This window comes from Oncorhynchus nerka, linkage group LG15 (assembly GCF_034236695.1).
Source record: "Oncorhynchus nerka isolate Pitt River linkage group LG15, Oner_Uvic_2.0, whole genome shotgun sequence".
In the NCBI taxonomy this organism is placed as follows: Eukaryota; Metazoa; Chordata; class Actinopteri; order Salmoniformes; family Salmonidae; genus Oncorhynchus; species Oncorhynchus nerka.
Window position 1 is genome coordinate 43,881,315 of NC_088410.1, and position 14,494 is coordinate 43,895,808.

Consider the following 14,494-nt stretch of genomic DNA (forward strand, 5'->3'; position numbering starts at 1 on the left):
TGATGTTGATGTCAGCCATGACTAGCCTTTCAAATAATTGAATGGCTACAGATGTGAGTGCTATGGGGCGATAGTCCTTTAGACAGGTTACCTTGGCGTTCTTGGGCACAGTAACTATGTTGGTCTGCTTGAAACATGTAGGTATTATATACGGGGTCAGGGAGAGGATAGAAAATGTTAGTGAAGCCACTTGCCAGCTGGTCAGTGCATACTCTGAGCATGCATCCTGGTAATCTGTCTGGCCCTGCGGCCTTGTGAATGTTAACCTATGGAGAGTGTGATCACACAGTCGACCCGAACAGCTGTCGTTCTCATGCATGGTTCAGTGTTGCATGCCTCGAAGCAAGCATAGAAGGCCTTAACTTGTCTGTTAGGCTCGCGTTGCTGGGCAGCTTGCGGCTGGTTTTCCCTTTGTAATCTATGATAGTTTGCAAGTCCTGCCACACTCGATGAAAGTCAGAGCCGGCGTAGTAGGATTTGATTTTAGTCCTGTATTGGCGCATTGCCTGTTTGATGGCTCATCAGAGGTAGTAGCGGGATTTCTTATGTGTCCGGATTAGTGTCTCTCTCCTTGAAAGCGGCAGCTCTAGCCTTTAACTTTGTGAGGATGTTGCCTGTAATCCATGGCTTCTGGTTGGGATATGTATGTAAGGTCACTGTGGGGAGGACATCGTCATGCACTTATTAATGAAGCCGGTGACTAATGTGGTAAACTCCTCAATGTCATCAGATGAATCCTGGGACATATCCCAGTCTGTGCTAGCAAAACAGTCCTGTAGCTTAGCATCCGCTTCATCGGACCACTTCTGTATTGGTACTTCCTATTTGAGTCTGCTTATAAATTGGAATCAGGAGGATAGAGATATGGTCAGATTTGCCAAATGGAGGGCGAGCTTTGTATGCGTTTCTGTGTGTGGAGTAAAGGTGATCTAGAGTTGTTTTTGCATCTAGTTGCACAGGTGACACTTTGGGAGAAATGTGTTAAAATGGATTTCAGTTTTCCTTCATTAACATCACCGGCCACTAATACACCTGGGAATCCCCCAACCCCACACCCAATGCTAATAGCTGCTAAACATTTTAAAATAGCTATTTTTACCTATTTGTCATCACATCCTCCATAACCTCTGGGTCAAAGTTTCAAAGTGTTTTATATTTACCTTGTTGGGTATCTTCTTAAACCACACTATTCAAGCAAACGTCATTTCCTCAATGGGCAAGTGATCGCAAGTCAGCGGCTGCTCTCGTCGGAGTTTACTATATATGGGCAAGGCAAGGCATACCGAGAGTGGCGTTTGCTTCCGTGTTTGTGCGATTAGCAGTCTAGACTAGCCGGTGGATCAGAGAGGTTTGGTGTTTCATTCATTCGGAGGAATTAATACAAAATCAGCGAACATGTCATATGAATTGAGTAAGTCGATTAATTTATTTCGCTTTTTGAAACAATATACAATAAAGGTGGGCCTTTAATCGCTTCCTCAGAATAAATTAAGTGCTTCACTGGAGAAGCAGCTAGCTAGCTTGCTACGTGTATATTGCACAAACCTCGCCCAATTTGCATTTTCAATCACGTTTCTTGTCTTGAAAGCCGTCACACCGCTGCCAAGGTCCCTGTGTATAAATAGCTACGCATTCGTAATAGAGGTGATTTTCCTCTTATTGGATGGAGCTTGAAAGTGAACCTACTCTGTTTTGAAATTGCCATAAGAAATATGCAACGCAATGACATTTTACAGAATGTGGGTCGTTGTGCGTGCTTTTAGCAAATATATTACAGTCGTGCGCATAGTTGACATTTTTACATTGATTAGCTAAAAGCAGAGGTAGATGTCGGCCTCTTTAGTTAGTCTTTGTGTCAGACTGCTATTTACATATACATATGTGACTTGCCTAGTTAAATAATTGTATAAAAATATATATATATATATATGCATGTATTTCAATGACCTGGCATATTTACATAATACAAACTATAGTGTAATTCAGTTTGTATTAGTTGATTTTGAAGTACACTTTTGCTTTGTCTGTTTTTACTACCACTGTTATCGTTGTGTGGGTTATTTACCAACCACATAGGTCAATGCCTAGACTAACTTATGCCATGCCTATAATCAGATAGCAATAATAATAACATGCTTTTTTGTGTTATTCACACAGAGCATGTATTTGCCAGCCTCCCGCAGATGGAACGAGGAGTTGCCAAAGTCCTAGGTGGTGATCCCAAAGGCAACAACTTCCTCTATACCAATGGAAAGAGCGTAATCATCAGGAACATTAATGTAATTATTTCAATCCAATCAATGTATCACCTGACACTGTTGACAGCTGATAACCTTAAACTCATAGGCCTATATCTGAGTGTGTTCATGGAGAGTAAAATATGTGATCTGGGCTGCCTGGTCAGATTTATTATAGGATAAAACCTCTTCCCCAGTCTATATTGCAGCTGTGTGCATTTAAAAAGTATTCCTGGGATGGCTGGTGTGGGTGTGAGACAACCTTTACTAATGTTAGAGTTCTGCTTAATCTCTGACAGAACCCTGCCATAGCTGATATCTACACTGAGCACCCTCATCAGGTTACTGTCGCCAAGTACGCCCCCAGTGGTTTCTACATTGCTTCTGGAGGTAGCTATGGGTTATCATGTCTTATCATGCTTCAGGAAAGCTTTTCCAATTCACTTGCATCGCTTCTGTCAATGGATTTGGCGTCTTCATTGTGAATGGTGAAAAGACCAACTATAGATGTCTTGCATGTACCTAGAGTCATCTCATGCATGTTTATTCTGTGGAGATTATGTCATTTGCATAGAGCCAAATGGCCGAAGATCATTTTCATGGGAGTGAGGCCTAATCTGCAACGTTCAAATGTAATGTTTTCTACAGATGTGTCTGGTAAGATCCGTATCTGGGACACTACCCAGAAGGAACACCTGCTGAAGTATGAGTACCAGCCTTTCGGGGGGAAAATCAAGGACATAGCATGGACTGAGGACAGCAAAAGGATTGCTTGTGTGGGAGAGGGACGTGAGAAGTGAGTCTATAGGGCCTAGTGCAGGACCGGGACATGGAGCCTGCACACTTGTCTTCCAAATAAACTCGCAGGTTTTGCTAACAGTTTAGTATGTACACATTGGCGAACAATGGTTGAATGTCATTGACAATTGTATAAGCTTTAGGTCAGCAGTCATCAACACGTTACAGGGTGTGCAGGCTTTTGTTCCACATCCGAATTAAAACACCTGATTTGAATTTGAGAACCTGAGTCAGGGTTGTGTTCAGTAGGCGTCAGACATTGTTTTGAAACAGATCCCAATAATAATGCTTATTTTTGGTTAAGGCGACAGTTTCTATTAAAATGAATAAAAATCCTTCTATGTTCTCTGAACACTTACCTCTCTTGAAACAGTTGTGGCCACCCCTGTTCTTAAAGTGAACATCCCAGTATCTGATCAATTCAATAGTCCACTATGTTACATATCATGTGTTAGACTTTTCTTTATTTTTTGACCTCTCCTCCCCTCCCCTGCATTTTGGGACATGAATACTTTTTTTCTCCCCTAAAAGGAATTTTTCTTATTGGATAATGGGAACTTCGCAATCACCCATGCGCTTGTTTAGATTTGATTCTGGCTCTCTTGGTGAATGTTTTGTAATTTCCTGTCTCACTTTATTTAAAAAAAAAAAATGTTTGTTCTTCCTCCCAGGTTCGGGGCTGTGTTCCTGTGGGACACTGGCTCCTCTGTGGGAGAGATCTCGGGCCACTCCAAAGTCATCAACAGTGTGGATATCAAGCAGACTCGCCCCTACCGTCTGATCTCTGGAAGCGATGACAATTGTGGAGCCTTCTTTGAGGGACCACCTTTCAAGTTCAAGTTCTCAATCACAGTGAGTGTGTGAGGTTCCCGAGGAAAATATTGGAACTGGTTCTCAATGTCCATCAGTGTGTGGTTGGGAGGGAATTGTCTATAGGTCTCTAACTGTTGACCTGACTATTGACTTTTATACCATAGGCCGGATTCACTTGGGGGAATTCCGACCTGAGTTAAGCGCACGTTAATAGACCCGAATTTCCTTTTATGCACTTCTTTCCAAGCATAGCTGATCGTTAACTTAAGTAAGGGAATAGCATGGTATTCACCCGCTATTTGTTTGTGGAATAGATCAAATAAAGTTGTGGCAGAGACTTAACTTAATTCCATCACCTTTACACACGAGGAAACCATGAATAAGCTCTAGTGAACCGACCTGTTCCAAGTGGAAGAAGCATCCCATCTACATAATTTTTCCCCGATAGAAATACCATCACTCTCCATGCACTGTAATTTACAACTTAATAAGAGCTAGGTAAATGATTCATCTGTTTGGATAAGGGAGTTGTAAATATAAATTACACTTGTTTTACACTGAACAAATGTAACAATTTCAGAGATTTTACTGAGTTACAGTTCATATAAGGAAATTCGCCTGGGCCTAATCTATCGATTTCACATGACTGGGAATACATATGCATTTGTTGTTCACGGATACCTTAATTCAAATGGTGTGACCATTTCCGTTGCATAGAGTTGATCAGGCTGTTGGTGGCCTGTGGAATGTTGTCCCACTGCAGGCAATGGAAGAACTGGGACATTTTCAGCTTCCAGGAATTGTGTACAGATCCTTGCGACATGGGGCCGTGCATTATCATGCTGAAACATCAGGTGATGGCGGCGGATGAATGGCACGACAATAGGCCTCGGGATCTCGTCACGTTATCGCTATGCATTAAAATTGATAAAATGCAATTGTTCGTTGTCTGTAGCTTATGCCTGCCTGTACCATAACACCGCCTCCACTCTGGGACACTCTGTTCACAACGTTGACATCAGCAAACTGCTCACCCACACAACGCCATACACACTGTCTGCCATCTGACAGGTACAGTTGAAACCAGGATTCATCTGCGACGAGCACACTTCTCCAATGTGCTAAAATTGGTTACGACATCGAACTGCAGTCAAGACCCTGATGAGCTTCCCCGAGATTGTTTCTGGCAGTTTGTGCAGGTGAAGAAGCTGGATGTGGAGGTCCTGGGCTGGTGTGGTTACACGTGATCTGTGGTTGTGAGCCCTGTTTGACACGCTACCAAATTTTATGTAGATGTTTGAGAAGGCTTATGGTAGCGAAATAAGCATTCAGTTCTCTAGCAACAGCTCTGGTGGACATTCCTGCAGTCAGCATGTCAATTTGAGACATCTGTGACATTTTGTGAGAACTGCACATTTTAGAGTGGCCTTTTATTGTCCCCAGTACAAGGTGCACCTGTGTAATGATCATGCTTCTTGAAATGCCACACCTGTGGATGTACATTTCCTAAGTCTGTATTGGCCCCTTGATGTTTGTCCTATGGCCGCGTTACCCCTATTGTGAATACTTGAATACATTTGTTGGCCATAGAAGGCATCAAGTCTACTTTGTTTTCTTGTAAAAGAGAGGAGATATACTTTGGTAACTTTGTTTGTCGTGCTAATCTTCTGCTGGAATTAGTCTGGTCAAATGTTTTTATTTCTGATGTCTAAAGGGTTCCAGAACAAATGAAAAGCCTTCTCCATTTGTCGTGTACATATAGAGATGTGGTCAAGGGGAAGTACTCTGGTCTTGGGCCTGTGTTTTATTTTCTTAGCTACTTTTTTGAGTGGTTCTCTGTTTGTTCCACTCTTTGCTTTCACAGCATGTTTTTATTTTTTTGTTTGTCCATTCACATGTTACATAGTCCACAACCCCCTTTAAAATCTGTATGTTTGTGAATGGCATTTCTACATTTTCAAAAAGGGAAGTACAGTCTACTACCAACTTATTCAGTAAAAACATTTTTGTGCAGTATGCCTACCAAACACTACCGGTCTTGGCGCAGTCATTGTTTAGCAATTTTAAAAAATATATTTTTTTTTTTGCATTTCCCCCAACTGCCCTTTAGCAAGAAAGCTGTCTGTTTGGACTTGGCTTTGCAACAGGTTACCACCAATCACTGTTTGTCTTGGACCACGTCCATATACATTCGGTGCTTACACATCCCAATTTGAGTGCCGCAGGGTAGCTTGGCAACATCTGGGGAGAGGGGAGATGACCCTAATAAAATAAATGCTTTTGTTTATTTTGGGAAGAGCTAAGTGTCATGCTTTGGCTTGGAGTATGTCTTCAGAAATCATGGCAAGCCTTGCAATGAGCTGAACATTAAACAAACACACTCACTGTTCATATGTCTGTTTACCCCACCATGCTGTAATTATTCTTTAAGCAATGTCCGCACATCACTTCTGCTGTAGATGGTATAGTGTTCAGCACTACCATTTCCTCTGTTAGTTAGGACTCTAAGGGATACCCCTTTTCAGTGATCTAAAAATAGGCCTTGGATGTGGTTTCAATGGTCAAATTGGACAAGATAATGTGTTGTCAGAATGTTGCGTCTTGTCTGTGTAAATGTTTCTCAATCCTGATTCGTCTAACCAGCATGCCCTCCTAGATGGAGGCATCTTAAGAGCATTGCGTTTTAGATAAAGTGCTTTGGCAATTCCCGATTGCTGAAAACATTTGTATTTGGAAATGTTCATGCCATTCTGAGCTCCGTGTAGTTCCATGACAAGATGCATGAGACTTGTGTGATCTAGCAGATGGTGTCATTGCAGGTTGAAAAGAGAGCCTTATGAAATGAAACAGAGATTTCTTTGTATTTCCCCTAAGGGTCTCCAGAAGTAGGTTGTCCCTTCTGTGTGTGCATATTCTCTTTTTAAAAGAGAAGGGGGTGGCTGTTCCTGAAAGCTGGTTTCAATGAGTAAGCTGCTTGAAATAACTTTAATATTTTCAAGAAATAGACTTAAACTTGACATGGTATAATTGACTTGGCGACAACAACCAACATGTAGCCCTCTTAAATCAACCAGAAAATCCAGAGTTATATTAGACTTTTTATCAAAGTTAGCTGGCTTAATTTATAATCCTGCTTTTTGGAATGGCCTGAAGTGTCTAACAATCTCTCCTTCTCCCGCTCTACCCCATCCTAGGACCACAGCAGGTTTGTCAACTGCGTGCGTTTCTCTCCAGACGGGAACCGGTTTTGTACGGCTGGCGCCGACGGTCAGGTGAGTACGTGAGCTGCTCCAGGGTCAGGTACCCAGCATCACTAAGGTTGTCTCAAAACCCACAACTGATGCTAGAGCATTGAACATCAAATAAAAGGTGACCTTCTGTACTCTCGCCTCGTGAATCATTTGATCTCCATTCCAAAGTTCTGGAGTATAGATCCCCATAAAATGTAGCTTCACTGTCCAAATGCATATGATGTTGAGTGTAGTTCTAGTTTGTTGGAGGGGAGTAAGAGTACAGTAGGAAACTGCTGTGAATTAGCACATTTTGTCAGCTACATTTCAGTGAAGCCACAATTGCTGAGTGTAGACAGTAGCAATCACGTGTTTCTTCCTGATGGTGAAACGGAAGCAGTTTTCCCGTACGTTGCTGGTTCTTACTCGTTACTGTTTTCCTAGATCTTCCTGTACGACGGAAAGACTGGTGAGAAGATTTGCGCTCTGGGCGGAGCCAAGGCCCACGAGGGAGGAGTCTATGCCGTAAGTACCTCGCAGGCTTCCGTATCGTTTTTATTTTCCACGTCAACGTTCAACTCTTGACTTGTGGTTTGAAACGTGTCGTCATTGGGTTTTCACTTTCGCCTGCTGAGAATGGAAACTTGTATCCCCCCCCTCAGCATAGCTTGTCAGGCTCCAATGATGAGGGGGGTGAACACCCAGTCCCAGATTAAAGTGGCCATGTCGTCTTCCAGAGGGGCTTGAATGTAAACAAGCTAAATGGATGCTTTCCTTTTCAAATTAGAAGTGCAATCTATTCCTGTGAAAAGACTTACTTAATTTCATTTCCAACTAAGAAATTATTTAATCTTGTATACCCCAACAATGCTTGTTTTGTTTTTTCTCATGAATGTTTTTGATTGACCCTTGTTATTTTAACAGGGTAGACATTGAGACCTAGGTCTTTTACACATTTTCCCTATATATATATATATATATAATAGCACATCAAGATGAAATGTGATTCACTGTATAGCTGGAACAAAATGTAAATGCAACTAAAAGCAGCTTTACCTAGCTCAGTGGAGACAGTGGGAACCTCAAGAGTTAACCAATCCTGTGAATGGGTTATGCAACTCGGGTGTGTCTGTACTTCAACAGCAGTGTTAGATAAGACTACGTTCATGAAGTAGGGCCTTGTGAGCAGAAGAGGCCTAATGTAGAGATCTACGTGTCTAGCGAAGTCCAGCCAACCTTTTTGTTGCAGGACGACACGATAAGTGTCTCAACTGTCACCGGTAACAAAACAAAGGGCACTATGGTTGTAGCTGCTGTGCTTTGATAAATATCACATACCGGTAATCAAGAACAGATGAGGTTGACTGAATAATCTGCTTCCAACTTTAAATAACCAGATATTTAAAATGTAACGTCTTATTCAAATGCCTAAGTATGTATATACTGGAACACGTTAATTTGGAGAACCATCTGAGTGAACATGTAGTTCATCTGAAACCTTACGAGAGTTTAAAAACATGTCTTTCATTATGCCTGTATTTTAAGCACAACTTTTAAATCTGCAAGGGATTCCTTCATAGCTATAAAATCTGATCAGTTTTAACAGAGCCAGATATACGGTCAGGTCAATGGCATGCATGATGGTATCATCGGCATATAGATGACGTTTACCATTTTAACAGATTGACCAATGGTTTTTATATAAATAATGACGCTCAACCCCTTTTTGTACTTACATTCAGATTGAACTACATCAATCATGAATGAAAAGGCAGGCGTCCGAACTCGGGCCTATCGAGGACAACTCATCCAATAAAATAACATGATCAACAGTATCAAGCTTTTGACAGGTCCACAAACAAAGCAGCGTATGTAGTTTATCTAAAGCATTGACAAGCTCATTAACTACAGTTGGTTTGTGAAATGGTGCTACGCCCAGGCCTAAACCCTGATTTGGTTTATATTCAAAATACATTTGTCAGATTTTAAATAGCAAAGTTGTAAATTTACCAAGGATTCAAGAATCTTAGACAAGGAAGCCTTGAAATGGGGCAACAATGAAGATCACTACTCTCCCCGCCCTTATGGAGTGGCACAAGCTAATTTCCATACTTTTTTGAGTATTTCCTGTTCACAATGTTAAATAAAGAATGTGTGTTATTGAGCCAACAATGATGGGCACTGCACACTTAAACAGACCAGGATCAAATTTGTCGGCCCCTGTGGGTTTCTCATCTATTGCTAGCAAAGTATCTAGGACTTATTTTTCTGTAAATAGTCAAAGCTTACTTTAAATAGTCCCCTATCAGCATCCAGACCAATATTCACAATGATGGGCTTAAGTTCTTTCAAAGAGAGCCCTCTGAAATAAAATGGTGGTTTTTAATGCATCAATGATGGCTTTTTTTTTCTCTGTAATGAGGCCAGCGTCTGAATTAATTTGTTTTGGCGGAGGAAGTAGAACCCTTTAGGGATTTGACAGGTTTCCAAATTTGCATTTATTTTTCAAATTTAGCCAGGTTCCCATTACAATCCGAAAGAGCAGTTACATAATAATCAGGTTTAGCCTTTCTGATTTGTCTTGCACAATGATTCCTCAGTTGCTTAAAAGCTTGCCAGCCTAAGCCTGTGTTCCTGGCCTTGACCCAAGCATCATCTCTTGGTAGATCAGATCAGTAATTATGTTTATCACTGGCACAGTCATTTATTAACACACATGAAATTCTATACATATTTGTGGATTAATTGACTTCTACTCCATGCCTCCTTTTGTATTTGATCAAGTTTTTTGAGCAAGGAAAATTGTCATGCTTATACCACAAGAGAAACTGTAGCTGAACAGGTTTCTGCTGAAAGCACTGTGATAACCGACAGTGATTTGACACTTCCAATCTGTGACCCTGTGTCGACTCCTTCCCTCTGTTCTCCTCCAGGTGAGCTGGAGCCCCGACAGCTCCCAGCTCATCTCTGCCTCGGGCGACAAGACCGTGAAGCTTTGGGACGTAGGCACCAGCACGGCCCTCACCACCTTCAACATGGGTGCCGACGTCATGGACCAGCAGCTGGGCTGCCTGTGGCAGAAGGACCACCTGCTCAGCGTCTCCCTGTCTGGCTACATCAACTACCTGGACAAGAGCAACCCCGACCGGCCGCTCCGCACCATCAAGGTCAGCCCAACGCTTTCTTTAACACAACACAATTTTCAGAATGTTATATGTTCATAGTGTGAAAGCAGCTTAAAGGAGTTGGGGATCCAGAGTCGGGGCTGGAGGGGTTGTTAAGATTAGGGTTTTCTTTTTGAACTCTTTAGACACGACTGGCAGGCTTTATCTCCTGATTTTTGGACGGACCGCCCAGAAACGGTTCCTAGCGGATTTATTTACATGATAAGCACTCTATGAACAACATCTGTATCCTGATCACAAAATCGTCCTTTAAACTGATTCTCATGCCACTTGTTGCTCACCACATGCACGTAGCTCAGTGACAGGACAGGAAATGGCATACAAGTGGTTCTCGGCAGTCACCAAAATTCAATAGTTAATTTGACAGTTTTCTGGAGAACGCTAAAAGTTGCTCATTGATTTGAAGTGCTGACATCGTGCCCGAACTGAAAAGTGTCACAACTGATGGTTTTGAGTCCAACTGAATGAATGTTCTTCTCCACTAATCATTTGATGACTGGGTGCTAAACAATGCATCTCTCTTTATCATGTGCCTTACAGGGTCACAGCAAATCCATTCAGTCCTTGACGGTTCACAAAAACGGGGGGCGTTCTTACATCTACTCGGGCAGCCATGACGGGCACATCAATATCCTTTCACTGGGAGGAGGGCATGCTGTGTCAACACTGAGGCCTCTTCACGATGAGCGGCGCTTTCCGCTGAGTCCATTTCCCCTGAGTGAATGGGAATTTATATAACGGTGTCTGGTTGGCATTTGGAACATGAGGCTAATAAATACCCTCCAGTTCTAATAGTCAATGCCTTTTGTGTATGCAGAATCCAACAGCATGATTGGCACTTATGAAGACTCACATAAAATCTAATAGCCATTTCTGCATATGTCCCATAGCTGCAGCTGATGTCATCGTCTCGGGTAGATTAGCAGGAGGCCCACACCGCTGTTATGGTTTTATGGTCCCTTGCGTTTTAAGTTAAGCCCATGAGACCTGCTCCACTGCCCTCTCCTGGTCTGTCAGATGATCCTTAACTGTGGCCTCCACATTACTGGGACGCGGAGACCGGGGAGAACAATGACTTCTCAGGGAAGGGCCACAGCAACCTGGTCACCAAGATGGCTGTGGACGATGCTGACCAGCTGGTGACCTGCAGCATGGACGACACGGTTCGCTTCACCAGCGTGACCAAGAAAGAGTACAGGTGGGTCCAGACGCGATCGGCTTTAAGGTGGAACACCAGAAGTGCACTTAGCATAGTGTGATTTTAGAACTTATCCTGATATGAGAGGGGGATACATTTTCACCGAACTCTTGAACAGCTTCCTATGGAATATTTTTATGTTGTGTTCTTATCTGTAGTTAGGGTAGCTTTGTCATGTTCACTTATTCTCATTGGGCAAGCGCCAGTAGTTTTGATGTTCATTTATAAACCCGGAGCAACATCTATATTTGACACATCATTTGATACACATTTTATTAAGAGGGGAAAGTACACGTTAATAGGGATCTATTGACATCAGACATAGATTTTTCACCCAGAGGACTTAAAGGTCCATGTTTAATGGGGAAAAGGATTCAATGGTACTTTGTTGTTTTTTGTCAGTGCTTCCAACCTGGTAAAGATGGACGTCCAACCTAAACATGTGTCAGTAGCAGCAGGGGGGCTCGCGTTGGCTGTGTGCATCGGACAGGTAACCCAAGTCAACTCCTGACGTGTGCCCACTCATGTCATGCAGGCATCATAGTTGGAGGGTATTGTAGTCTGGGTTGGGGGGTCTAAATAAATGTTTAATTGACTCAGAATGAGGCTGTGGTTTGTCTGTGCTAGATAATGTTAATGTTGACTGTGTGTGATGGTCCTCAGGTGGTGTTTTTGAAAGACAAGAAGAAGGTGTTCACGCTGGACAGTCTGGACTACGAGCCGGAAGCAGGAGCAATCCACCCAGGGGGCAGCACTGCGGCAGTGGGCGGGGCAGTAAGTCTCCCTATAGCAACTTCATTTGAACTGGAACTATTATATTGGACGATGTCTTGTCATATTTTGTCAAGCAGTCTGTTATGTTTACACTTGCATCAGGGGCACAATTAATCCTTGCTATGAAACACTTCAGAATGTACTTAAAAACTGCACGCTAAAGTTATTTCTTTCTGGGTCAGATCAAACTACTATATATTTCTCCCCTTGTCATTGGCATTTCTCATTGCCACCTCGCTCTCCTCCTGGCAGGATGGAAAGGTCCGCTTGTATTCTGTCCAAGGCAACACTCTGAAGGACGAGGGGAAGAGTGTGGAGGCCAAGGGGCCAGTCACAGACATGGCCTACTCCAAAGATGGCGCCTACCTGGCTGTCACTGACGAGAAGAAGGTCGTCACAGTCTTCACAGTGGCAGACAATTACTCGGTACGCAGCTTCTCATAAGCCTCATTAACACGTTCCTCCGTATTCGCTGTCCCGAATGCTAGACTTATAAATGTGTTTACAAGAAATATATTCCTAAAGCCCAATGAACAGCGAATGCCATTTGGGTTTATGAATATCAATCAGTCGTGTGGAGTAGACTTTTTATTTTCCATGGTGGATTCTGCATCCATTTCTGTTTATCCCCCTTGAACAGGTCAAAAATGATTTTTATGGACACCATGCAAAAGTGGTCACCCTGGCCTGGTCTCCCGACAATGAGCACTTTGCCAGTGGTGGGATGGACATGATGGTCTACGTTTGGACAGTGAATGACGCAGACAAGAGACTGAAGATCCCAGGTGAGGGCCAAAATAGTATTCAGTGAGCAGAGTATTGATTTAACCCCCGGTTGGGCTGCCCCTGTGTAACCGTATCCAGATATTTCAAACCAACACTATGGAAACTGAAGGTTTGACTGGATACTGTCACCACCTCTCCTCCTTTCTGTAGCAAACATTTAGAGCAGGTAGCTAAATATACCTTTTTGTGCAGGTACTTAGCTTTTTGTCTGGACAACAAAAGCAAAAAAAATACACTTTTCAGTGCCTCTGACAAATGACAAAGCATCTTCGATTTTTGTTACCATTGCTGATGAATCTTGCAGAATTTCTCAAATGTCCCCAAAATGAATTCTATTCCCCACCAGTGGATGGCAGTCAGCATTATTCCTTCCTGTCTTCTGCAGGAAGACATTCAAAATGCTCACACTTTTCAGTGGACAACCAAACACTCTACTTTTTAGCAGGAACACGGACTGTATATGCACTCCCAATTCTAAAATGTTAGTCTTATGACATCTCTTGATAACTTGTCATTTGCCCCGTTATGTTTTCTGTTGTTGTCAGTCACTGTGAAATGACTGTTCTCCCATCCCTTTCCAGATGCCCACAGGTTGCACCATGTCAGTGGCCTGGCCTGGATAGATGAGCACACTCTAGTGACCACCTCCCATGACGCCAGCGTCAAGCAGTGGACTCTTAAATTCTGATCGTCACAAGACTGGGTCATTAGGGACGACTGTAGACCGCTCTTTCCCTTTTACTTTCTGTATCTAAATTGGCGGTCTCTTTGTCAGCAATCCCTGAAATAGTCAGTGTGTCATTGTAGGGAAAAGCTCATATTTAAAACAAAGTCCCACCGCTGTTTTAGTCTTTGAAGCTTTTTAAATGATTCACTAATCCACGAACAAAGGAAAGGACCCAAATAAGCAGCACTTGATCTCTTGAGCTTTTCTGATCAAGAGAACCAATTTTAAGATCAACATTCCAGAGGCAACAGCCTTATCTCAGTTAAAACTGAAATGCCTGTCTGTGGTTGGAGGGTCATTTCATCTCAACTCAGGGAATTAAATGAAATTCAATTCATGAATTGAGTAAAGTCCTTATTGAAAATAATGGAGGTATATTTTGGTTACAATCCTGAATGGCGTTGAGAATGAATGGCCCTCCGACTGTGCTTGCTTGTTAGTTTATGTTACCATTTGTATGGGGGTGGGTGTTTTAGTTCTCATTTTTCTTTGACTCCATCATTTGTTATTCACAATAATGTGAATAATAATTTGTAATTCACCATTTCTAGTTGGAACAAATGTGGTTGGTATAGCAATAATAGGAACTTTAAACAAAAAAAGAAATGAATCATGTATTCAAAGAAGCTCCTGTACTGTTGCCGTGTGTTTGATTTGCCTCACGATGCTCCCATGTCTCACTTATTTTTATTTTTTGGATGCTTCCACCTTTTTTCTAAGGGTGGATATGATTCATAATATTAATG

The 14,494-nt window shown here is 42.4% G+C and overlaps 1 protein-coding gene across 1 annotated transcript; it reads left to right on the forward strand.

Annotated features, from left to right (window-relative positions):
- Window positions 1-1,299: 1,299 nt before the first annotated feature.
- Window positions 1,300-14,085, forward strand: LOC115142759 (WD repeat-containing protein 1-like). The gene is made up of 15 exons (XM_065001631.1): window positions 1,300-1,411; window positions 2,158-2,279; window positions 2,537-2,627; window positions 2,886-3,033; window positions 3,707-3,887; window positions 7,043-7,120; window positions 7,523-7,603; window positions 10,012-10,245; window positions 10,804-10,896; window positions 11,310-11,461; window positions 11,864-11,951; window positions 12,125-12,235; window positions 12,488-12,661; window positions 12,876-13,020; window positions 13,603-14,085. The coding sequence occupies exons 1-15, from the start codon at window positions 1,396-1,398 to the stop codon at window positions 13,707-13,709; spliced, it is 1,821 nt and encodes a 606-aa protein (XP_064857703.1). The 5' UTR covers window positions 1,300-1,395; the 3' UTR covers window positions 13,710-14,085.
- Window positions 14,086-14,494: the final 409 nt, after the last annotated feature.